This window comes from Neodiprion lecontei, chromosome 1, assembly GCF_021901455.1.
Source record: "Neodiprion lecontei isolate iyNeoLeco1 chromosome 1, iyNeoLeco1.1, whole genome shotgun sequence".
NCBI classification, from domain to species: domain Eukaryota; kingdom Metazoa; phylum Arthropoda; class Insecta; order Hymenoptera; family Diprionidae; genus Neodiprion; species Neodiprion lecontei.
In genome coordinates, this window is record NC_060260.1 from 39,843,343 (window position 1) to 39,870,390 (window position 27,048).

General features: G+C 35.9%; 3 protein-coding genes across 11 annotated transcripts in view; 1 reads left to right on the forward strand and 2 right to left on the reverse strand.

The window, feature by feature from the left end:
* The window catches only part of LOC107217195 (hepatocyte nuclear factor 4-gamma), a 44,253-nt gene extending 38,410 nt beyond the window's left edge, over positions 1–5,843 (forward strand). For 6 of the 9 annotated variants that reach the window (XM_046746246.1, XM_046746274.1, XM_046746267.1 and 3 more), the window contains 4 exons: positions 9–145; positions 379–652; positions 3,507–3,659; positions 4,305–5,843. In XM_046746246.1, coding sequence (XP_046602202.1) covers positions 9–145; positions 379–652; positions 3,507–3,659; positions 4,305–4,813 — 1,073 coding nt within the window. In that variant the 3' untranslated portion in view covers positions 4,814–5,843. The remainder of the gene's footprint in view (positions 1–8; positions 146–378; positions 653–3,506; positions 3,660–4,304) is intronic. The other 3 variants (XM_046746250.1, XM_046746260.1, XM_046746256.1) reach the window with 3 other exon arrangements.
* A 380-nt stretch (positions 5,844–6,223) lies between these two features.
* On the reverse strand, positions 6,224–10,545 carry LOC107217194 (DNA replication complex GINS protein PSF3). Its single transcript, XM_015654601.2, has 4 exons — positions 10,353–10,545; positions 9,832–9,976; positions 9,607–9,736; positions 6,224–9,000 (listed from the first exon to the last, which is right to left on the reverse strand). The coding sequence occupies exons 1-4, from the start codon at positions 10,456–10,458 to the stop codon at positions 8,767–8,769; spliced, it is 615 nt and encodes a 204-aa protein (XP_015510087.1). The 5' UTR covers positions 10,459–10,545; the 3' UTR covers positions 6,224–8,766.
* A 1,419-nt stretch (positions 10,546–11,964) lies between these two features.
* Positions 11,965–27,048, reverse strand: part of LOC107217193 (guanine nucleotide-binding protein G(o) subunit alpha) — a 39,384-nt gene continuing 24,300 nt past the window's right edge. Inside the window, exons 5-9 of the mRNA XM_046746276.1 lie at positions 26,559–26,719; positions 22,748–22,876; positions 21,942–22,071; positions 21,013–21,166; positions 11,965–20,905 (exon numbers count right to left, since the gene is read on the reverse strand). Of these exons, the coding sequence (XP_046602232.1) occupies positions 20,718–20,905; positions 21,013–21,166; positions 21,942–22,071; positions 22,748–22,876; positions 26,559–26,719 (762 nt within the window). The 3' untranslated portion in view covers positions 11,965–20,717. The remainder of the gene's footprint in view (positions 20,906–21,012; positions 21,167–21,941; positions 22,072–22,747; positions 22,877–26,558; positions 26,720–27,048) is intronic.

The following is a 27,048-nucleotide window of genomic DNA, read 5'->3' on the forward strand; positions in this document are numbered from 1 at the left end:
TTTTTCAGCCGTTCAAAACGAAAGAGATAGAATCAGCTGTCGAAGACCGAGTTACGAGGAGCAAGGAAACGGTGTCGTCGGTTTATCCGTGGCTTCGCTTTTGAATGCGGAAATGCTCAGCCGTCAAGTTGGCGCAGCGTTAGAGGTTTGTATATAAAATGCGACGCTGTTGCGGAATTTTTTTATTCATTTTTTTTTTCCAATTCTATCCGCATCAATTTCGGTAAAAAAGTTTTAAAAAAAAAAAAAAAAATTCAAATGCGAGAAAGGGAAAGAGGGCTCGATTTTTCTGCCAACTTTGTTTTGATTTTTTTTATTTTCTTCCTTCGTCGTTCGTTTCGCAACCTTATTTACAACGTTGACAAAACGGATTCGCAGCAGCTCGGAAGTCCGAACAGCGAGATAGATCTGAGCACGAAGCAAGTGGCGAGTATAAACGACGTGTGCGATAGCATGAAACAACAGCTATTAATTTTGGTGGAATGGGCGAAATACATACCGGCCTTCAGCGAGCTCATTTTGGACGATCAGGTGGCCTTGCTGAGGGCGCATGCCGGCGAACACCTTCTCCTCGGTGTTGCGAGGCGCAGCATGCACCTCAAGGACGTTCTTCTCTTAGGCAACAATTGTGTAATAACAAAAAATTGTCCTGGTAAGTAAAGCTCCCGGGCAATATGCGGCGCCAAGCGCGTACGTATAAATCATATGCATATATATATGTATATATATATATTATTCTTGTTGGTGTTGTTATTGTTATTAATTATGTACGTGCGAATAACGTGCGTCGATTTGTTTCCGTGTTGTACAGATATAGATCGTGTATGGGGCATTCCGTGACATCTCGATCGAGATTCTACGTCGATGTTCTCAGATTGGTTTTATGATTTTTTTTTTTTGTGGTATGAAATTTCACGACGACAAATGTGATCGCAATTTTTTTCATCATTTTTTTCACCCAGCGTGCCTCAAGTGTGATTTAAGAAGCTTCTGAAATCTGAAAAAGAAAAATCAAAAAAATCTTAAAAAATGTAACGTAATTATTGACACCTGCGTTGGAAGATGGAGATTTCGTAACTTTGAACGACAAATAAGACTGAAAAGACGAGAAAAAACAAAAAAAACAAAAATTATTATTATTATTCGATTGCATTTTTGAAATAAGAACGAACGTAGAATCTTGATGGAGATGTCATGGAATGCCCTATATATATATATATATATATATATGCATATAATACAGATACCTATATACAGGCCCTTGTTCTTCAGTATTATATGGTATTAATGCGGTCAGGGATTCGGTGTGGTGCATGTACAGATAATTATTTTTTTCTTCATGTCGTGTCGCGTGGGAAGTTACTAACAAAATGTTAGCTATCTCTTATATTTAACTCCCCCCCCCCCCCCTCCCCTCCCCCCCCCCCCTCCCCAAAATTGTTAAACACTGGAAATGCACGTGTCCGAATCAGTAGATTTCGCAAGTTGAACATTTTCTACGGTTTTTTTTTTTGTTAGCATTCTTCGAAGTTGAAATGTTACGAGCAAATTATTATTCTTGCCATAGTTTTCTTCGACCTGAAATAATATCCCTGAGTAATTAACGTATTGTACATAATCCTAGAGCCGAACTAAAATCGCAAGCGTGCCAACAACGGCGGCCATTTTGACTTTTTCCTATGTAGTGTACGAAATTCGAATCTATCGATTGTCCCAGGCAAGTGGACTTTCTGTATCGTTGAATAATCGTTTAATTTGCAGTACAGATTTGAACGTGCTTTTTTATTCTTCGTAATTCAACTCGAGTAATTCATTGGTATGCGTGCACTTGTGTTTTTATGTGGCGGCGGGTATGAAATTGTGGTTCATTTATGCAATTCTGAGGTACACGGTTTATTGAACAGTTTTTACTCAGACAAATTCTTAGCTCTATAGATTTCCGTAATATCGCACGTATTTGATGGATATCGAGATATCCTTCAGAAGTACGTGACAAATATTTCGTGTAGGTTATCTGTATAAGAGCGCGGGTGTTGAATGTCGAAATTTTTCACAATTTTTGATAACCGCGAGTATATTAAATGTGTCGGTAAATCGTTGTACAGTAATTTTAAGAAATACTGCATCGGCTCACGACTTTTATTTTCAACACACACACAAACGCACGTATCAATTTTCTTATTTTTGTCATTTTATCAGACGATCGTTGGAAAATGTCGCTCTCTATAAAACGCAATATTATAAGTCATAGTCTAGGTTGCGGATCAAGGTGAATATGTTATTATACACTTGTCTGTGGAGCGTTAATCATCGGACATTATACGCTGCATAAATAAACATTTATTTTTACGTAACTTTGTTGATGCGATAACGGAGAGTAAATAAATATGTATACACCTATATATACGTATAAATCGTAAATATTCGAGAATATCTCAACTGTCGCAATGTCTGCAACATTTAAAAATACCTATAAATATTGTACACTGGTATAAAACGTCTGGCTTGAAGTGAATTGATTGATTGAATTTAAATTGTGAAAATAGAAGTATAAAAATGCATGAACTCTGCATGCAAAACTGCACGCCACTGTAACATATTATTCGTTTCTCCATATGTAATGCAAATGCGGATGAAAGTACGTCAAGGCCTCGAAATGAAGTTTCTTTAAAGATTCAAAAATAGTACATTATGTTACAAATGTGGGAAATGGGCGATTTCCATCGAGTGTGAAGTAAGCAGCGTGAGCCGCAAAGCGAGCGCTGTAAATACGCGAGTCGGATAACACCCATCCTCACGTGTGACACACGCCATCTTTACCAACACCTGTGAAGGAAAGTTTGAATTGATAAGCAAACTAATGTAATTTGAGAATTCAGAAGAAGTAGACCAAGGACAATTAAGGGGGCCAGAAGCATAGGCTCGGCTTCGTGAAACCTAACCTAAGCGCGCCAACTTCAGGTTGAACTCGGACCAATTACGTCATCGGAGGCGCGTATCGGGAAAGGTGCGCATGCGCCAAGGAAACCTTAGTGTGTAAAATTGTGAATTTTAATATACGCATGCGCAAGCGTCGTTTTACCGCACTTTACGCACGCTCCACAGGCTTTGTTGATCCAACTTTCCAAGCATGTGTTGAAAAGAGATGATTTTTCTCTAATTACCCTGAACTAACACACGCTTCAATTTATACCAAATCAATTCGGGTTCTTATTGTATTGCATAATTTCGTCGAACATTAGGGATAGTTTATTCGTATATTCATATATCATTATGCACGGCAATGGGGTGTAGCTAGTTCGACTGAGTCCGGCGTAATTGTTCTCTGTGTTTATATTATACACCTAGAGTTGCATGGTCGTGGAATATGGTTCTGCTGGATAATGGATATGCCTGTACATTTACCTGTCGCAATGCATCGGTGGTAACAGGAAGGCACTTGATTGAAAATATGATTGCCGGGCTCAGTCTAGATTTTAAGAAGAACGGTATAACCGTTGTGTCAGTAATCTTGTTGTCCACAGAGGGACGCAGCCAGGACCTCGACATAAGCAGAGTCGGGACTAGGATTATGGAAGAGCTTGTCAAGCCTCTACACAACGTGCAAATCGACGACACGGAATTCGCTTGTCTCAAAGCCATAGTGTTCTTTGATCCGAGTGAGTATCCAATCTTAAAAATAATAATGTAAATCGACTAAGGAAGCAAGCCTCGTTTTACACTACGACATCATCTTCACCCGAGTAACGTATCGTTTCAAACCTCGGGAAATGACGATAGTTTTCGCAACTTTGGACTGGAACAGTTTTTGTGATAAGAGTTCACGCCCACGCTTAACGCACTTCATGCGCGAGCCAAAACGGCCCCCGCTCCGCCAAAAAATGTCAAATTTTCAAATGGCGATATCTCAGCAACCAAGGCATATTCGATCAAAAATCAAAAACGGCGTTAATTCGGAGGTCTTGAACTTTCACCACGGGAAACGGGAACCCGATCCGCGACATCGGAGGTCCCTAATTCCCTTGTCAGTGCAGCCAATTGAAAACGCCGTTAGTGCAACTTACTTGACGCGAGAGAGTTTGGCGTCTTCCCGTTTCGAGTATGTTGGCTGCCCTGTCTAGCGTAAGGAAAACATTGCCGCGGTACGATATCGCCGACCAATAGAGTTGAATTACCTCGCGCATGCGCAGTCGAGGACCGACTGTGCCGTACGTTTGACACATCCTTAAACGTCATCAAAATTCATTCCCCCGTTGTATAAACGATTCACTAAAATAACAGAGTGTAAAACGACTTTTCCACAGACGCAAAAGGGCTTAGCGAGCCGGCCAGAATCAAGCATCTCCGTTACCAGATCCAGATAAACCTCGAGGATTACATAAGCGACCGTCAGTACGACAGCCGAGGTCGTTTCGGCGAGATCCTCCTGACGTTACCGGCCCTCCAGTCGATCTCGTGGCAAATGATCGAGCAGATACAATTCGTCAGGCTGTTCGGAGTCGCGCACATCGACAGTCTCCTCCAGGAGATGCTGCTCGGCGGCGCCACGGCCGAAAACAACGGCTCGGCGTCTCTGCCGATACCGAACGCGCCCGGAAGCTACGTCAGCAGCAACGAGAGTCCGAGCAGTCCGCTGACCCCTGCTCATCCCGGTCCCCTGAGTCCCCAGGACCACATGCTAGCCGCCGGAAGTCCGCCTGACATGATGCTCAGGGACCTCACGTCGATGAGTAACGAGGAACACACAACAGCCGCCGGTTTCAGGATGTTCAAACAGGAGCCAAGCCTCGAGGCCGAACCGCCGGGTTTTTGACTAGACGATGAACTTCCGTCCATTTATCCGGAAGAGATGGCCTGCTGAAAATCCTCCTCCTCCTCCTCCTCCTCCTCCTCATATTCGTTCCTGCAAGCTCATTATTATGTGTAGTGCACGATCGACCTTAAATTTCGATGCAAGGTGTAATTATCCGAAATCGACAAAGACGCGACAGTGAGGACTAATCGTATTTGGGGTATCGGGCCGGGAATTAGAAATTACAGAAACGGACGAGAAAATTTTGTGCATGATGATTCTTTGAGTGATATCCAGTCGGAACACAATGATATGATGTTGATCGATCGGTAATAAAAGAGGAATCAATCACGGATTGTTTAAAAATTGAAATTTTGAAACGACAAAGACAATTTGAATTCGGTATACGATTACCGAGAAAAAATTTACTTCGCCATTTTTTCCTGCCAATCTCTGAATTGCGTATAATACGATAAGCTGCGTTTTAGACGATAAGTGTTCAGTGTGAGGAACTGAGCAACGATGACGTATATATAGTCGGAAGGATGACTGATTATATAGAAAATATCCAAAACACTGCGAGTTTTTGATACCGCGTATATATTTATACACCATTGTGAACGATATAGCCATAGATGATCAGTGCCTTGATAATTGCTCAATATATAATTTCTATATCAAAGTAATGATATACGGAAAACTATTGTATACAAGAAACAAATCGTTGATAGATTTGAAAGAAAAACAAACAAAAAACAATGTGGCATTATTTATATACCTACGATAAACAAAATACCTAAGCGTGTATATTCGTAAGTATACACGCGTAGCATTAATTGAAATTTATTAATGCAGGTAAAACTTGTGATAAGATATAATAAACATCTAAACATATACATAATAAATAATTGAAAAAATTGAAAAACTTATACGTGCGATCTTACGATTAATTACCATTATGAAATAATTCCGGAGTAGGAATTTTGAGTGGTAGAAAACGAAAAAAAAAAAAAAATATACATCAGACACTCAAATTTGAGTAACTTTACACGTAAATTGCATAGTATAATAAACTCAATTACTCGAGTGGGAGAAACAGAAATCGCGTGAATTAAGTGAAGTACTTGTCCGAATAACAAGAACAAAAATGAACAAAGGGACGGTAGACTAATAATCGAATATGTAATGACGAAAGCTCGTAAGCAATGCAACTGTAATGACAATAGTTTAAGGGTATAAATTAACGATTAAGTTTGTAAACTTGCAAGTGCCAATTTACGCATGTTTACTAAGTATACGCGTATAATAGAGAAAAATTTATTCCTTACAAAATAACACTTTGCTCAAAAGCGATATTTTTTACTTTTCGCGACCTTTGGTGACGTAGCAAAAGTATTAGATTCGGTCGCAAATCACTTTTTTCAAATTCAACGAATCTTTACGTTTTCGAACCTCTAGAATTCGAAAAACAGTATAAAGAAAATGTCGGTCTGTCCGGCAAACTCTCGCGACGATACGGGAAACGACTGGATGAAAAAATTTGAAACTTACAGAATTTTTTACAATCAAATGGTGGGCATGAAAAATTGCTACAAAGAAAAGATGCAACAGAAAGGAAGGGAAACTAAAACGATCGAAGGGTTAGAATGAGTTTCTTTTTTCGTTTACCGATTTACAAATTTTATCTGTATTATCCACAACCTTTTTTTCTAAATACAAGTTTCGCTTTTTCATTTTTCGCTTCCGGTTTGTCGCTAAAAATTGTCTCGAATAAAAAAATTTTACTACCACTTTACCTTGGGTGAATAGAACTGTAACTTTATAACTGACGAGAAGGTTTATATAATAATATATTTTATATAAAACTTAGATATATTAAAGATTTTACAATAAAATATTATAGAAGTTTAGGACGTATGGAATGGGAAAAAAAAAATTATATACATTCCGAAATCAATAATAGGAAAAAACTTCTTGTAAATATCGTTGTCGTTAGGTATTAAATTCTGTGTATAGTATACACATTATTTTGTACAATCGTAAAATGAAAAACGCGTCAATTTACTAAAGACGACGTAATTTATGCGCAGTACGCGTTATTTTTTTTTATTTTTATTTTTTTTTTTTATTTTACTTACGAGTAACGTGAGCCATTGCAATGCAATTTGTTATAGTAACACCGTAAATATTGGTGTATGTTATATATAGACAGGGAGATTCAGTCTACAGTAATTTTGAAATTGAAATATTATTATTGCCCCAAGATCATAATTATTGCAATTAATAATTACAGGGCTGGTAGTATTCAAGTCGTTTCAAGAAAGTGAAAAAAACCGACTGTCAGACATAAAAAAAGCAAATAAATAGTGACCGATCATAATTAAATATAGCAATTAAGCGAAAAGTGTCGCCACAGTCTTATTCATTTCATCAGAAATAGCCCTATTTTCATTTATGTCACTGAATACGGGTTTTCATTGTTCGTGACATCTTTTTCCGCATTAAAAAAAATGCATCACTGTACACGATATTGAGTGAATGAGTTACAAGTGAACGATAACTCTGATTTACGAATTTATTGTCCTTTCGGGCAAAACATTTCGATAAAGAAAGAATGATCAATGTTATCATAGTTGATTTTCCAAAATAAAACTGAAGCTAATTTTTCTCCTGAAAATACTATAACGCTTAAAAAAAAAAAACAACAGAATCTTGTCCATAGCGGATATCACGTAAGAAAAAAATTGTGCAACAAAATTTTTTCTGCACGAAACTCAATATTACGAACGAGAAAATGACCTGAAAGATCATTTCTTGGAAAAAATAACAAAAAGTGACTCCGTGAAAAAAAAAAGTGTACAATAGTGAGAAAAGTGACCGACTACCAGCCCTGTACTTGTTATTTCCTATTACAACTGTTAGCATTAATATTATTGCTGTCATTGTTATAATAATAATAATTATTATTATTGTTAGCGTTATTCAAAATCTGAAGAAAGAGAGAAAATAATTTCAATGAGAATTCAGAGAGTTTATTACAATTTGATGTGGAAACTCGACCGAACCCAAAGCAATAGTAAAATATTATATTTTTTTTTTTTTTACTCCACAATGAGGTTTACGCATAAAAAATAAAACTTTCCTATATTTTTAACAAGCTAGAAATAAAAAATTTTTCAGAAATGAACAAACTAAAAAAAAGTCACATTGCACACGCCCGAATAGAAGATATAGCGTATCTTTCGCTTTCAATTAATATTGTTTACATTTCATTCTTTCGTTCTCTGTACAAACAAACAACTTATGTGAACTCACATTCTCGTTGTTGTTGATTTTTTTAAAAATTATATCTCTTCGACCGTTATGAAATGCGAATAGAATTGCTTACAAGAATCGTTCCGAGTTTTTGTTTGTTCATTAAATCAATGAATAATTAGTGATTATTTTCTTTCCATTCTAACCTTACGTAGTCAATGGGTTGTGAGATAAATGATGAACCTGTTGTTTGTTGCGTGATTAATGTTATTATTATTATTATTATTATTACTATTATTATTACAATTATTACTGTCATTATGATTTTTCTAACGTTAGCAGTTGTATCATCTGACTGATTTCGTTGGAGAATATCACGGAAGAGAATATTTACATTTGTTACCTAGTAATAGCGATAATTATTCAAACCTATCTATTTCACTTGTTCAAATAAAGGGTTATAATTGTACAATTCTAAAACAGCAAGAGTGTACCTCTAATTATTCATGCATATAAAAACAAATTTTGACCCCGTCATCCTCACCCCGAGTATTCAAGAAACGATTCAATTTTATACAAGGAGTTATCTAAAGTCCAGCTTTAATTTGATCATCGATTCAGTTTTCAGGAGAGTTTCATCGATTCGAGTAGCTTGCAAGACAGTACTGTCGGCAAAGCAGAGTAATAAATGCGTAAGAGTATCTAAGAATTGCCCAAAATCACGTATTCTCATCCTCTAGCTCCGCTCGTTTTCGTTTCTTATGATTAGCTACCATCTCCGATGTCTCAATACTACCGCCGCCTTCCTTCAACCAAGAAATCAAGAGACACCTAGACTTTCTACCTGTTAAAAACAACTTTCTCTCCAGAATAGGAAGCTGCAATCCTACCGTCGGATCTGTTCCTGTATTATGAGCCCAGTCCATTACTAGTCTGAACCGCGATTTGAACGCCTGAAAAGCAACGATCGCCGTAGAAATAATGAAAGAAAACAAATACAAAATTTAACAAAACGTCACTATCTTAGAGAATCAATTCGAGACAAAAGAAATGAAGGAAAAAACATCACATGTCCACCATTTTTCGGCGAATATCTATGTGCATTTCAGTCACAGGAGTTATACCACTCACAATACTTGACTCGAGGAATTACCAACGCCTAAAAATCTTTGTGAAATTGTTGCGAACTTTATAGATTATAAGTGCACTTTTTCAATGCAAATTTGTAAGCATCTCTGCATATTTTTATCAGGATTGCAGGAAAAAACTTCATTCGTGAGAAAACGCATGAACACTAGTGAATAATATTCAGAACTCAACTTTACGCACGACAGTAGGATGTAAAATTTTCCGCGACAAATGAGGTCAAGATTAAAATTTAGTGAGCATTTCTACCCAGGGAGCAGGTGTTTCTCTTCGCAGTTGAGTAATTATTCAAAAAATGTAAATAATTCTACCTTCTTATCCAGAGATTTTCGGTGAACTTTTCTCTCAGATTTGTCTGTGTAATCTCTACGCATTTTTATGAGAGATATAATTAAGATGTTCAAAAGAATTACCTGCAATAGTAGATCCTGAATAAGGTTGCAATCGCTATGCTCGTATTGAGCGAGGTGAATTCCGAATTCATAGAAATAGCAACTCCACTTGTTTAGAGCCACCGCGCATGCGTCTGCAGTTAGAATTTCACTATGGTGTAACAGAATTGAATATGTCAGTTGTTACATGTACTGATAGCTGCTCACGAACTCTTTCAAATAATTCCAACACATTCATATAATTACCGGTATGCCTCCTTGTATATTTTAGGAACTTCTATACTGACGAATGGATGCGTTCTAGAATTCATGGGGTACGCAAGCCAGTGAGGGAGGTCCAATTTTGTTCCTGATTGCAGATCTGGCGACTCCGAAGACACGTCCAGGTAGCCTGTGTTCAAATTACTAAGTAAATGAAATGTATGAAATCTAGATTGCTACATTCCTTCATCACTACACACATAACATTGAGATTAATAAATACAAAAAACAGTGTTTCAGACTATAATTCGAAATAAACGTCACTGAAAGACCGGTTTCAATTTCGTTCGCAGGTTATGTCATGACAGAGTAACGAAATTTGTAGAAATTAATCATAGAACATGGTGGTAAAGAGAATACGAAACTGAATGAAACCCACATCCAAGTCATCAGCATCAATTCGACATCAGAATATCAATGTAACGGATAGAATCATCGAGGTCATTGCAGCGTTTCGTCTTGATGTGATGCGTTAGGTTAGGTTAGGTTTTCGTTGATAAACTCACCGAGACCTGGCAGTTTGACTTCGATCTTGCATGACACGCGTTCTTGACTGGAAAGAATATCATCGATCGAGAAGTAATTTGGCATGTAACTATGACACAACGACATTTTGCACAATGTTCCTCGCTGTTCCGGCGCGTACGTTACTGTACGTTACCGCATTCCGACTTAACGTCAGGCGCTACTGGACGGAACCTTGGAGTATATAGACATAGTGGAAGCATCGACGTTGAAAAAGTATCCCCGAGCCAGTGAGAGAAAGGGACGTCGTAATACAACATGCGCTCTCTTTCTACGGCAGAAGCGCATCGTTGTAGTATTACTAATTCCCTCACTATACCGTTTTCTACTCACAAGAAAGGGGACACCAGGCTTCGTCCACGTCTATATGCTCTTAAGACAAAACGAGTGAATTAGTTCTCAGCACTGTCAACAATCTTTTAACAGAAATCAGTTATCTATTTTGCGCTGCGGAGTTCGTGAGTAGCTTCGCCTCTATCCTAAGGAGTTTTTATAGCTGCCAGCTAATTTCCGAACGCACCGTAAGCAGTAAGTGAAGTGAGTAGCGCACCAATACCCTAGTCTCCATGCACTCACAGGTTTACTTACTACCACCATTCGATCGAGCAGTGTCGCCAATATTCGAAATGACAAACAGCGTTATCATCAACCACTTTACATCGAATTCATATTCCGCGCGAATATTCAAACATTCTGACGGCAAAAATTCTCAATAGATATTTGCGAACGTTGTCTAAAAAATACAAAGACGGATACCGCTGGCAAATTTTCTTGAGCACTTTTCGATGTGTATTTTCCAACAGGAACTGCGTATCGCGGTCAGTAATGGATAAAACTTCCATGTCCCTGGAATAGTTTACTATTTGTGTAAAATAATTTAATTTGATATAATTATATCTACAATAATTATTCCACAGATAATTATTTTACACAAAAATATCAAAATTTCAGTTAACACACGCAGGTCCATAAAGGTTTTTACATTCTTTAGTCAACATATTGATGGATCTATCACATGCGTGATCTTTATGTGCTAATCGTAAGCCAATCTTGTCAAAGCTGTTCATTTTACGCTTTTTGTTAATAAATTTCCAAAATACCAATGGGAAGTTTTTCTTCCATTAAATTCATTTATAAAAAAAAAACGGGGAATATAAGATGGGTCGACAAACGAAATGAGGATATGTAATTACGATCTATAAATTATGCATAATTTAGCGATATTTTTAATATTAGTTTATTTCGACATTTTAAGATGTATGGACAATTATTACATAATAATTATATATATAATGAGACATATTTTACTTTATGTCGGTTGGTTTGCGTGTATATAATTATGTATTCCAATTATATGTATCGTGTGTCTCTCCTCGTTACATTTTCTTTTTAGACATTTCGAATCTTACACAACACCCTTTCATAAAATTATAATTATACATATATATATATTTATATATTTATATAGTCATTAAACTATGATAATGAATTATGAAATATGTGTTCAGGGTAGGTTGTTAATCGCAAATTAATAATAATTATTCATTTTTTTTCTTCTTTCTCTTCGTCTTCTTCTTCTTCGTCGTGTTATCGTTATCAATATTATAATCAGTATATTAATGATTAACCATATTATGTATAATTACGATGTAACACTATAATTAAATTTTGTTGTGAATTTTTTTTTTTTTTTTTTCATTTTTTCCATCTTTTTTTCTGTATTTACTTTTATTTACTGTATTATCATTAATATTATTATCATTATTATTATTATTATCATTATCATTATTATCATTATTAATATTATTATATATTTCATCCGAAATAAGTGAAAGTACGTTATACAATTAATCCTGCACGCATATTATATATAATAATATAGTATATATATATATATATATATATATTATATGTATGTTCGCAACTCGACAATATTATTCCGCATAAGTTTTTCTTTTTTGTTTCATTCATTTAATTATTCATTTTGTTTTTAATAATTTTCGTTTTCTTCTTCTTTCTTTTCGTTCTGTTTTTTTTTTTTAAATTTTTTTTCTATTTTTCTGTTTGTGTATCACTCGTTAATTAGAAATACGCAGGAATATTCAATGACATAATTATCGTATTAAAGAGTATCTAAGACATTGCCGATTACCGTATCTCAAAAGATGGTAAAACTTTTCAACCTTCTTTACACCTGCAAGATATTCTCTGGTCAGCATTAATACAGGAATCCACACATACTTGTAGACATGATACCAGAAGAACAGTATTTGTGTGATGTAATTAACTTATTCTTGGTACGTACGGTTCCTATATGTGTGTGTGTGTATAATATATGCATATACATGTGTGCACATAATGTATACATACGAAATGCTAGCCAGAAAATGTCTATATTATATGTATGCTAGTCTAAAACTATCCGTACATTATATTATTATTATTAATATTATTAATATTGTTATTATTGTTATTATTATTTGAAAAAACGGTAGTTTTTGCCCATCGGCTTCAATATACACCGTCTATAACCAATACATAAATACGGTATCAAGATCGATCTTGAATTTTGCCATCTTCTTGTGCACAAGATACAGATTAACGCAGGGGAGGCCAAACTTTCGCACAAGTTACAATTCTAACCTCACGCAAAATACATGCCCGTCTGTCAAGGACTCGAGGATTGCTTTGGATTGTTTTTAATTTTTTTTTAATCCTTTGTCAAAATCAGGGCGCATGGAAACGAAGCAAGACGAAGGCAACCTTGAATCGTGATGCCGGGTATATTTTCACTCTTATAATTACACTCAACCACTTCGCACCTGCAATACTCGGAGCCAAAAGAGCCGCGTCAAGTCTGACCGACCCTGCGGCAATGTCTTATTTCTCTTCTTTTAATAATGATTATTACAAAACCTTCGGTTGTGTCTTTGTCGTATTTCTATTTTTAACAATACTCCTATGTATTTTATTTTTTATTTTTTTTTTCTTGCTACGTAACTCTATGCAATATGTATTAATAAGGAAAACCCTGACCTCGGCAGCTGCACTAGCAGGTCCTTTATTTCTCACGCTACGGTTTTTTTCTTCGTCAACTTGGTTTTTTTTTTTTAATTAAAAAAAAATTTATTTTTTTTCTGGTTTTTTTCAATTAATACAGAGTAACTATAATTATATATAAATATATATATATATGTGTATATATTTATATATATATATATATATATATAGGTATAGGGAAGCGCGGTTGGTAATAACACTTCCTAATTCCCTCGTCTATGCCGATACACGTCATGTATTTTTAAACATGCAAACGGTGTTGCGTATGCATGTATATCGCGTTTCGCGGCGCATTGTTACGAACAATTTACTAACGGCTCGTTGAAAGTTGTAAATAAAAAGAGATGGAGAGGAAAGAAAAAAAACAAAAAAAAAAAAATTATCGGCATTAATAACAATTAACGGTATCGATGTTAAACAGTGAGAAAATTTTATGAATCGTAACGTATTGTGTTGAAACAGAAAGTCTCCTGCATACCAGTGTATTGTTCAGCTATATATGTGACTAGAAACACGTTGTAATATGAAATATAATGTATGACTTAGGTGTACGATAGTAATAAGAAATATTATTATAATCAAATATATTACTTATAATTATACATAATAGTTACAGAGATTTAAAAATCATAGCGTTGATGTAACTTAATTTTACAATAATATGGCAACCGCGATAGTATAAAATAAAAAATAAAAACGAAACAATAATTGAAATAATGATAATATTAACGATAATAAGACTGGGAAATGTAGACTCGAAATATAATATCTTACGTGTATGACATTTGTGAATTTATGCGATGAAAAAATAAAATTGTTTTACACGCGTATTCGTTTTTTTATACGATCGTCGTTTCTCGAGATATTAAAGAAAAAAAAAAAAATACGTGGGAGCCAGACATTGGAGATACGTTTGTGAGAAGAAAAAAATTATTCAGTCCTGACATGTAACAATTAAAAAAAAAAATATATATATATATATATATTTATATACAACCATTTGCGAGAAGAAAAATATTTGTTGGTCACCTAAGGCATGGGCATGAATTGTTCCAAACCCTTGTAATTGTACGGTTTGCACGTTTTGAAAGATACGGTGATAATTTGTCGCATCGCATGAATTGTACTGCATATTTCGTTAACGTTCGTTTAGTGTGACTTTTAATCTTCCGTATATATACCTACGGACTATGCTACACGTGTATTTCGATTATTATCTCTGATAAATAAATTTTCATTTTTCCCCGTATTAATGATAATTGCATTTCGATACGATTTCCATGCCTTTTTTTTTTTTAAATGTCTTTTCCACGGCGATTCTAATTCCGCTTTCCTTCTTTTTTTCTTTTTTTTTTTATGCGAATGTAATATTTGACAACGGGATAAAAATACTTTGGCCGATATTAGTGTTCGTTTTAACGATTCATGATTCTTTTTAACGACTGTTCAACCGTCTCATTCAACAACTGGCTAAGTCTTTAATTTCCTATCGTTATCGGGTTATTCTCGTTTCTCGTTCAAACATGCCTTGTATGCATACAGCGGTGGGATTGGGGGATATAGAATTTCTCTACGTGCAATGAACACTAATTTTTATGCATATAATATGTAATAAATTATGGCAAGGAATGTAGCAATGGCACTATTAATAATATGGTAGGTATGGCGAAGAGACTCGTTGCGGTAAATTGTTTTTTTTTTTTTTTTTTTTACGTATAAGCTAATATGTTAAAAAAACAAATCAAGTCACGAGTTTGCGTATTTGTTTTGAATTTTTGTGTGACTTGCGATTTTTTCACAGGGATCGTCAAATTATCTTTTGTCATTTTCATCTTCTTCTTCTGCTTCTTCTACTTCTGATTCTTCATCAACTTATATTGGGACATGTTTATTATTTTATTTCTTTTTATTCTTTTTTTTTCCGCTTTTATCATCAGTTTCCATTCTTTCATACCATTTTTCAACCATTTCACGATCAATAGTTAAGAATTAATCGACACCGCGCTATTCTTCAAATGTCGCACCCCTTCCCGCGCACACATTTTTCTGTCTTTCGCATGACAAACTTATCGTTCTGTTTCTCTCTCGTTGTCTCTTCCTCTCGTTTCAAAACTTATTTTCGATGAGCAAAGTAAAAAGAAAAAAAAATAAAAAAAAAAAAAACACGTAGTACGAGTCATTATTAGACCGACGATTTACATATGGCAATAATCTTTGGCAGCTAATGACGATAATCAATGATTTTCTTTGAATGGTTGTACGAATGAAAAAAAAAAAAAAAAAATTAAATAAAATTTTAATACATATCAATTACTATTACAATTATTTTTTATACCTCACATCCCAATGGTTCGTTCAATTATTCACATTTCGTCTGTTCGCATTAGTTTTTGTTTCTCTGTTTTCGAATTCAAACGTTCATTCGATCTGATAGTTTAGCAGACAATTATAAAATCATCGTTAACGTTCATTTGGCTAGCACGCTTTCCTAATATATATGTATTATATATAAATGTTTTTTTCGAATATACCGCAAATATGCAATTCACACAAATATTTAATCGATTATTTATCATTTCCATTAATATGTGTAATTACATAATTATTGTTAATCATACTCGTAATAATACGATAACGCAATAATAATGGGTACAGATATAATCGTTAGGATCCTTACACGCATACGTTTTCCCTCAAATTTTCCTTGTCGTTTTTTTCTTAAATCGTTTTCCCCCCTTCTCTCTACAATAACATATTATACGTAACACACATATTATTTTTCACCTATTTTTCAACCTCCCTCATCCTTCTCCCCATTCATCATTCGTCATTCATCATTCACAATTTATCATCCTCTTGTTGCCACCACCCATTCCCTATATGACATTATTTTTCAAAACAGAATTTTCATCGAAGATCATTAAATGTATTACATATCATTATTTTGTCAACTCGTGTTTTTTATAAACGTTTGAATAACTACGTTCCTGAATTAAGTAGGTCCGTGCTTGGTTCGTACATCATTATTATTATTATTATTATTATTATTATTATTATTATTATTTCAGCAGCAATCAATGAACTAAGGACATGCATCGTGAATCGCAACGCTGTTCCAAACTTCAAAATTCGAATAATATTAATTTAGCCACACGCAGCAATCCACAATCAACGATCCGCTTTTCTCTCTCTCTCTCTCTCTCTCTCTCTCTCTTTGTCGCGCAGAAACACACAGAAACAAATTCTCGCCTGCTTTCGTCACGCAGCCTTTCGCGTTTCATAATAATAATAATAACAACAACAATAATGATGATAATAACAACAATAATTACAACAACAACAACAATAATAATAATAATAATAATAATTTTTCAATTTAGTTAGCTCTACTATTAGAACAGACATCGCGTTTAACTAAAATTATTACCCCCATGCTCGTTGGCACGTAATTATATTTGGTACGTATTTCTCTTTTGTTCTCCTTCTTCCTTGTTTTCTTGTTTTTTTTTTTTTTTTTAAACTATTTTTTTAAGTCATCTTCTTCTATACTTTTTATAGTTATAAGATTGAATTATTGTTTTCATCGTTTGTGCAAACACTTTTCACCCCTGTATATTAATTTCAACTATATATATTTAGCTGACGGCAGTTGCTCGTCCCTTCGTAATCTCTTCCTCTTCCTCGATGCAATTCGGAATCTTTCTATCAGCCTGTGTGCCCACGTGTACTTTCTTCCAATACTTTTCTACTAACGTGTTCATTTTAATCCTTTGTCAAGTGAATGTATACTTGGATATCTCAATGGTGATTTCTGTTACTTCCACTTCTTTCACAACGTTATTCTTTTCGCATTTCCCTTTTCCCTACGGTGAGTACAGAATATTTACAAATATACGTGTCATTTTGTTAAAGATCTGTTGCAGCGATGCAGGTGCGTCTTAGCCATTTGTTAATTAGCTTATACGCTTCGGGTAGCTGTATGATAATTAAATAGCCTCGTTTGCATTTTATAAAATACGCGTATAACGTCGTGCGACGTTGTAGGAATAATTAATCTCGGTTTTTGTGTTTTCACATATCGGTTCATTCTACTGTTCCTTCTCTTTTTCTCCAAGTTTCATTGTCATTATGATTATTATTATTATTTCGTTCATTTGTCATAATTAAACCCCGTTCGAATTACTACTCGAGTGTTTCTATTATAATTTATTCCTTCTTGAACGATCGTAGCTATTTTTTTTTTTTGTTTTCTTCGTTTTTCTTTCATGCTCTCACTTTATTCGCGTAATAGTAAAATATAATAGATATGAAAATATCAGTGTTTAAGAGTACTTCAGGAGCGAAAAATATTCGTGCATTTTTAATTAAAATTTTTCTTTTCGTCGTTTTTCATTCATCTGTTCCTTTGGTCTCTTACTTCTTTCTTCTATACGCGCTATTTTTCTTGACTCTCCTATTACAGTGCTTCGAATCTTACGACTGTGCGCAACGAAATCTGTGTACTGGTTTTTTTTTCTTTTTTTCTTTTTTTTTTTTTTTTGACTGTTTAAATTTGTAACTTTGAATGTATAGTATATGAATTATTATAATATATATTTACGCTGTGAGGTCCCGTATGAGCTTTTGTTTTGTGTGTACATGTAATCATTCCATTCTCCCGCTCCGAAAATGCAGTGCTACCAGGATATTGTCAAAATAGTTGTGAATATATATATATATATATATATATATGTATGTATATATATGTATATATAATATATATATATATATATTTTTTTTTCTAAGTAATGAAAAACGAAGAAACTAACGGACAAGCAATAGAAAAAAAAGGCTAAGAAAATACTGACGATAAAGACAAATAAATTGCATGCCTATAATAGAAAATGATCGCATCTAAGAGATAATATGTTGTTAGAAAAATACGTTTTCGGATAAAGACGTACTAGCCCAGGATTATATAATTGCCGGGTAATATTTTTAATTGAACAATCATTTATTTGTGCATGTGTGTCGAATATATATATACAATACATGTATATGTATATATATTTTATTTCTTTACTTTTTTTTTTTTTTATCATCTAGCGCTAATATTTTTCTTATAACATTATAAATTATCATACGCCGCCAAACGGAGTCTGTACCAACATGCGCGTGATGCAATCGCGTGAGTATGAACTATAAATTACTACCATTTCTTTTTAAACCTTTTTGTTTTTAATTGTATAGAATAAATAAATGCCACCGTAGATTTGTTCTATAATAACTCGAGTTCTATCAGGTCACGTGTAATTATTATAACGCCGTGACATGATTATTATATATTGGGGTATACGTTTCACGTTGTGAGGATATTGGATTGATAAATTCAAGTGTATCAACGTAAGCAAATCATAGTGTACAAATGATGCAAAGTAAAATTTCCAAAACCAACGCGATTGAGGCAGAGGTCCGTAAATAGAAATGTAAACCTTGTTTCCTTCGGAACGACTATTGCATTGGAACTAAACCACAAACGTATTACACGTAATAATTATAAAACAGCGCTTTCGCCATTAAACTACCAAGTTTTTTTTTACTCATACAAAATTCAACAAAAAATAATTATAATCGCTCGTTGGACTGTTCTCATTAAATTGCGAAACTGCGATGAGAGAATTATATGATTGTTATTTTCCATGACGATAGTTTCCCAGATGAATTTATAATATTTATATACATGTCGTGAAAACTCATTTATTTAATTATAAAAGAAGAAAAAAATTAAACTTTACGTATCCAGGAACGAGTTAAGCAGATAAAATAATAATAATAATAATAATATGGTAAAAACTAAATATGAAAAAGGACGACAGAGTAGTAAAAAAAATTGATATATTTGCGCGTATGTTTACTTTTATTTAATTAGAATAATGATAATACGTAATAATAATTTTCTTTAAAAATTTGATCACTTAGGTATTACTTTTGTTGCTTCTTTGATTGCCGACTCTATATCTTTCTCTGTCTCTACTGCGATTTGTAAGTGATAAAAACTGTACGCCGTGTACGGTATATATCATGTGCGTGTGTAGTATATGTGCATATATGATTTGAACTCGATTTATTTTATTCAAAAATTTTATCCCCTTTGTGCAGTTGCCCTGTGCGCCTCGTGAATTGCAGTATTTTCGTTACATCTGCGATATTCACGAATCGGATGTAAAAAAAAAAATATATAAATAAACCATTTGTGCAATTTTTTCACTTCGATCACAATATTTACCTGTTTATTGTATATCCGTATTATTCGTGGTCTTTGTTTTTGAGTAAATGAATCCAACGATACACTAGCTAAAATATCGCAACCTTTAATAACGATAATTCAAATCTCTCGCCCTCATAAACTCGGGGAAAAAAAACCGGATTTTTGTGATATTTAAATTTCAGATCAAGACCGAGAGATTCGTATCTCGAGAATCTGGCACAGCTGTGTAGTAATTGATAATGAGAAACCTTTAATGAATGCGGTGAACGCTCGATAATATTTTCAGCGTTCGATATATAACAGAGAAAAATAAAACCTAAAAATCTCGCTTCAACGAACGTTTCAGATCTGAATCGCAGCTCACCAGCCTCCACTGCAAATTGCGTATATTTATACGACGAATAAAATTCAATCGTCTGTTGACGTCGAGATTTTTCAATAACTCACCAATGTAGTAATGATTAGCTCTCTCTCTCTTCCTCTCTCTCTCTCACGCACACACACACACACACACTCTTCTCTCACACTCTTTCCCTCTCTCTCTCCCCCCCTCTCGCTCTCTCACCCTCTCTCTCTCACTCTCACTCTCACTCTCTCTCTCTAACACTCTCTCACACTCTCCCTCTTTTTCTCTCTAGTTACGTAAGATTCTATTAATGTATGTACTCGATATACCCTATTCATACAGTATATTATGTATACGTTTAAGAGCCACTGTACATATAAAACAGTTAAATATATATAATGATAAAGTTGGATTGAAAACCGTTTAACAGGTTTTACAGAAGCGTTGTAATTAATCACGTTCTATTCCTTTCATTTCTTAACCTTTCGCATTTCCATTTCCCTTCTTTCTTGTTGTTTTCACTTTGTTTCTTCCTACTTCTTCATTCCAATCCTCCCTCTTCCTAACGGCAGCTCTCGATCTCTCCATCTTTTCCTCTTTCTCTCTTCTGCTCGCGGCCCTTTTTTCTCGTCAATTGTTCACGCTTATAATTATAGGTTGTTTAAATAGGATGTATTACGTTATTGAATTAGGCTAGTAGAGACCGCAGCCGCGAAGATTATTAGCTATAATCACGTCTGTCACAGCGTCGAAGACAAACTGAATGTTATTTGTGTCGGTGGCGCATGTCATATGGCAGTAAATCTCTTTCGAAGTAGATTTGTTCTTTGCCTCGAATTGTGCCTGGATGTAGGCAGCCGCTTCGCCGTATTCTTGGGCGCCTGAAAAAGGAAGAAAACTAGATTAGGATTTGGTAGATTCCGAAAATTCAACTTCAAAGACGATCGGAGAGATCTTTCGCTCCTAGTGTAAGACGTTTTGTACCCACCGGCGTATTCGGGGAAGCATATGGTCAGGGGCGATTTGCGGATCTTTTCCTCGAAGAGATCCTTTTTGTTCAAGAAAAGAATTATCGACGTGTCCGTGAACCACTTGTTGTTGCAAATCGAGTCGAAAAGCTTCAAGCTCTCCTGCATCCGGTTCTGTAATCAGAAAGTTCGATGCTTAGCGTTAATTGTTCGAATATGTGAGTTTCGTATTGGTTAGAGAATATCGTCGAGCATTTTATAAATTGATGCCGAGATGAGGCGGTGAAATTGATTTCCGGACTCGCGGCGCGGCCGCACGATATTTCATCGTTCCCTAATCGAGGCACTGCTCTGGTTTTGTTTAAAATTCAGGTTACGTCCGCGGCACCTCGACGATCAATTGACACTTTGACACGAGCAACGTGAGTCGTTGCACTAATACACTTCTTCCCACGTGTGTCTCTCGGTCCTCCTGTCTCGTTCTCTCATTGTCAGGCGACCAATTGATCCCTTGATCCCTTGATTTCTTCGTTCATTCAAGTCTCACGTCACTGCAGCTCCATTCATTTTCAGCTATCTGTCTCTATCACACCTTCCGTCTCTTTCTTAAAACCTTAAAAGTGTTCACTCTCCAAGTCAGCGAACTCAATACGTGACAAGTGCTCTGCTAAACTGGTGAAGCCACTCAACGCCCATTGATCTTTACAAGAAAATGCCAGGTTTCCAATTTCTTTTTATTCCTCGCAGGTTTTTATCCCCCCTGATTCACGGAATAACGTCTGGACTTCATTTCAAACAGACTTCAAACCGACTCGGTTTTTCCTCACATTGATTTCAACTTCTCCGGTATTGTAGATTCAATGAAACGAGCTTCGAACTTTGAACGTTATTTCAAAAAATTTTACACCATACGAATATGAATATTATTACAAACGATTTGGTAACTTGCCGTTGTCTCGTCCTCGTGAAGAACTTGATCGTACTCGGACATGGCTACGCAAAATATGATGGCTGTTACATCCTCGAAACAATGGATCCACTTTTTGCGCTCACTCCTCTGGCCACCGACGTCGAATAACCTGAAGTTAAATAATAAGAAAAACTATGAAAAAATCAGTGAAAAATAACGAATTAAAAATCAATCCCCTTAATTTCCCTTTATATTTCGTCGTCAGTTTATTACACAGCAAGAGAGACCAAAAGCTGATTGTACCTCTTCATACTTCTGCACAGTCTTTATACTCGATGCTCGTCAAATCAGTTCAAATTGCAGTTATAATAATCGAGATGATATATATATATATATATTATGTATAAGGCCGCATCGCGGAACGAATAATTGATGAACCAGAACTCCGAACAGCCGTTGTGCCTGTGTGTGTGTGTGTATATATATATATACCTATAAGGCTCACTATGTACATTTTATACAGTCCATCCGTACTCTACGAGACACGATAAAGGCGGCACGGCACACGCCTGTTACAACCACACGTCGTAGCGTATACAATTACTACTGTTATAAACGGCTATTATTTGAGCGATCGAATTTAACATAATCAACTTTATAGTACCCTTGTTGACTGTATCGATTCCAGAACCTGTTATGATCGACCGTTATACATCACGAAACGCGTAATAATTCAATGATCGTTGTATATGTCACGTTCAGGTGTATGAAGGGGAAAAAAACTCGCAAGAAAAAATGCATTACATATCGTTGAAAATTGAGAAAACAAAATTGGCTATGCTCACTTGAAGTTGAGGTTCTTGAACGAAAAGTGGACCTCTACTATCCCAGTGGTTTTCACTCGAGTCCTGAGAATGTCCTGTTCCGTTGGTTGATACTCCCTGGCACCTAACCGGTCCAAATCGTCGAGGAAGCTGAAACGCAGACACAAAACGTTCGGTTTTTATTATACTTACAATAAAAAGTACGTCCCTGGTATATTTTTATTCATAGATCTTACGATTGATATTTAAGAACAAACATTGCAGTCAGAAAACGAGAAAGAAATCGTAAATGTAGATAGAACCAAAAAAAACAATTTATCAGCAATTTGACCTTACTATCGCAATCCATTTTCACGTATCCTGTATTGTTTTTGAGGTATATCTACCGAATATTTAGCTGTCAATTCAACGGTCCGCAGGTCCGATTGTCCGGTTCATCGGTTGAACGTGAATTCTAGTATCATTTATACCGAGGGAGTCGACGCCAATCAAAGGAGGAATCTGGACGATTAATCGCGATTTTTCGATAAAACTTATGTTTTGTTTTGTTTTGTTTCGAAATTTTACTCTTCGATATGTTGCGTTGATTTTTTGCTGCAGCTGCCACCTTTGGATTCGTGCATATTTTATCAATGATGTTTCGACCCCCTCGTCCTCATGCCTATATTATTTGCACGAGGTTGTAACGACGACTACACCATTTAACACTCAAGTTCTTTAGAGCTACCCGTAATATCAACTATCATAATACATTTCAAAGGATTAGGTTCGTAATAGTTTCGAAACGATCGAATCGTAGGCCAGACTGTGCGTCAAGCTTTCGATGTGGCTTCATATCGAATCAACATGGAACACGAATTGCTGATGATATATAATTCGCGGTCACCAGATGCAGCTTCGACGGTTCGAGTTTCCAGGGAAAAGAAATGGGGAGCTTTAAAAATAAGGTGCAATTTCGTCGAGGAACTGAGTGCTTGTTCAATTTAATTGTGTATACGATGTATACATGTGGAATTTTCGGTAAACTATATTCAGCAACGCCTAGATTATTTCTATAGTTATACCGTAATATGACGGAAGTGTAAAATTCACGTGTGGTTATAAAAATTATCGAAATTTCGAAACAACCGTTATATTAAACAATGTGTATAATATAAGGATAAAAAATAAAATAAAATAACAATAACGAAATTACGAATTCGAGCGATCATTTTTTGAGCTGTAAGAAACAGATTTGTCGAATCGATTCTAATCAAAACCAAATTCTGAACATAATCGATATCCTCCGATACATACAATATACATATTATAGTAGTTTGTATCGTTTCAAACTATCTTCTTTCGTCTTTGACACAGGCTGAACCATATCGACTTTACAAAAACAAAATCAAATTGACACTTTTGGCGAGAATTGAATCCTGTAGAAAATGTTTCTGTGCAAAATCAAATCCGTGTGTCATTAAATGCTGCCGAGCGGTAACAACGGAAAATGTGAAAAAAAAAAAGAAAAAGAAAAGAAGAAAAATGACATTCTGCCCCCGCTCCCCTGCCCAAAGTTATTTAAATGGAAAATTTCGAATTCCGTCCAAGCGACCTTTTAAAATTGGATTGAAGGGTATATCCTTCGGAAACGATTTCTTTTTCCCTACCACACGTGAGTCAGTACCTGCAAGTTTTTCATCCGGTAGCGGAGAACGACGAGATGAAAGAAAAAAATAAAAATAAAAAAAAAAAAAAATCGTCACTTCCAAACTCAACACCGTAACAATATACATAAATTTACCATCTACAGTGTATAAGGTGTGTGTGTGTGTGTGTGTGTGTGTATACATATATAACACACATCTACACAAGAAGTGCAGTTGCAAGGGTATTCGAAAGGCGTTGGGGTTGAAGGGAGGGGGAGGAAGGAAAGGGAGAGAGATTGTGGGTGATGAGAAGACGAGGAAACGGGATTTTCGAGAGGGAGAGGGGGAGGGGGGGGGGTGAATGTTGGGGGTAGGCAGCAGCAGGGGGCGAAGTCGGCCATTTTATCGCCACGTGACACGGGCGTGGCGTGACGTCACTCCCGATCAATACGACACGAGAGGTTACCTCTCTCTCTCTCTCGCCCTCCCTCCCGCACCGTTCAGCTCTCTCCGTCTCTCGTTGTCGCTCTTTCCTTTTTTATTCCTCTCGCAATGTACGTACATACGCGTACATACATATGTGTGTGAATATATATGTATGTATGTATGTATGTATGTAGGTGTGTATATATACACCTACAAAATATACATGTATACACGGGTACAATACACGTGTATGTAGGTATACGTATATTCCGAACCGCACCAGCTTTAAGTCGGTGACCACCGTTGCGTTTTTCCTCGGCACATGCGAAACAAAGGTGACGGTGATGGTGGTGGTTGCGGTTGTGCGCGCAAGCTCATCGTGCTGCAGGCGAGCTTTCAACCTTTTACATAGAATAGGTATACATATACCTGTACATATATATATGTATGGCGTACCCGCCTACCAAGCAAGCCCGTTACACATTGCATATATAATATAATGCTTTTCGTATGAATAAGTTTACACATGCGTATCCTATGCAGGGATGGTATCGAGGAGGTAATTCTGCAGCAGCTTTTCTGGCCTACTCCACTGGCCAAGCTCTCGCCGTTTCTCCGCAGGATAGGCAATGCACTTGTCCTCCGGAGGGTAGGGTGGTAAATTTTTACGTGGCGTCGACCGCTGAGGGATTTTTACAGACCACGCGCAAGCTCCCTTCTTTCTCTCTCCCTCTGTTTCTCAGCTTTACCGCAATCCCTGTCACAACTCGAGGAGAGAAGAACTTGATCACTCTTTGAGGGGAGGATGTAGGTACATTATATTTTTTATTTCTCATTCCCCGGAGACTCTTTTTCCCCGCGTCTCGTTTTAATCCTCCTTTTCTTTCCCCTTTTCTTTTACCTCATCTACTTTTTCTCCCACTTCTTCATCTCCTTTGTTTCCTTCTTTTCCTTATTCTCGCGGGATAATCCGTCGTCTTTTATACGACGTCTACGTAACTCGTGCACAAGGTATGTTATATACTATTATACAGATAATGATTTATTTTCTATAAGTATAATAAAACATATCGTGAAGGTATACTGTATATGTACATATTTACACTTGCGTGTAATTCTTATATTTCTTATATTTTCGAATATCGTTTGTGCTTTCAGATCTGTTTTTTGGTTTTCTTTTGGTTTGTTTTGTTTTCTTCTTCCGTACATACGCAATGCATAAGAGAGATTAAAAACTATACGAACCTATGTACACGCAACATCACCGCGATGAAATGTTCACATTCACAGGATGTGGTTATATGTGCAGAGGATATGACGTCCACTGTTGGTTGGATTTACATCAGATGCTGTATGTACGCTTATAATAATAAATCAAGAAGATTTCCTTCTTCCTAATGTTATACGTGCACTTACACTTTTGACGAACTGTCTTTTCTCGATACATAAGGCATGCAACATCGATGATCGATGATCCGTATATTTATACGATGTCAATGTGTACCTATACATGTTTCCATGTGTAATAGGCAATTGTGAAATTGTCAGTAACGATGACGATGATGATGCTGATAAGGCGAAAGCTGGAGGTACGCGATATCGATTCACATAATATACAGGTTAACGTACGTGGAGTATGCGTTAATACACAAGGGTATTAATAACGTACACATGGATATGTACGGATGTATATAACAGACGATTCGAGATTGAGGAAGGAAGACGACGGAGAGGATACGGAGAGTAGTTGGGCAAGTAAATATAAACAAGGGACTCACTATTTAGCCGAATCGTTCAGCTGGTACTCGTTACTCCTCCCGAAACACTCTTGGACCCCGTTGTCGGCCCAAAGCCTCTTCATAGCAGCCAGTAGTTCTTCGCTGAACGGCTCGGTGTCCTCCATCCGTTGGATAACGTCGAACACCATCTTAGCATCGGTCTGGAAATATTGAAAAAACATTCTATATATTACAGCATAAATGACTGAACAGTTTGTCATACCAGACTTGATTGAAAGATAAATTTCGCGAGGGTTATTCGATCTTTCGCTCGCCGCGCCTTTGGAAACCATGACAGTTATCCTTTGAAGCGTTTTCGTATCTGTTAACTCTCACGATCGGTTGCGCGTAAACGGCATCGCACGTTATAACGCAACTGACTGTTTGAAATATAATAAATATATTGCGATAAAAATTAAATGTATAAGTCTGATAAATCGTTGTACCTGTATATCGACATGTGTATCAGCATCGCCGGATATGGGATTTA

What these genes read in the sequence shown, in the direction of transcription:
- LOC107217194 (XM_015654601.2), bottom strand. Translation starts at nt 10,458, where the DNA reads ATGTCGTTGTGTCATAGTTACATGCCAAATTACTTCTCGATCGATGAT. An exon ending in AGTCAAACTGCCAGGTCTCG is followed by an intron (nt 9,977 to 10,352) that starts GTGAGTTTATCA and finishes ATTTGAACACAG; the next exon opens with GCTACCTGGACGTGTCTTCG. An exon ending in ATATACAAGGAGGCATACCG is followed by an intron (nt 9,737 to 9,831) that starts GTAATTATATGA and finishes GTTACACCATAG; the next exon opens with TGAAATTCTAACTGCAGACG.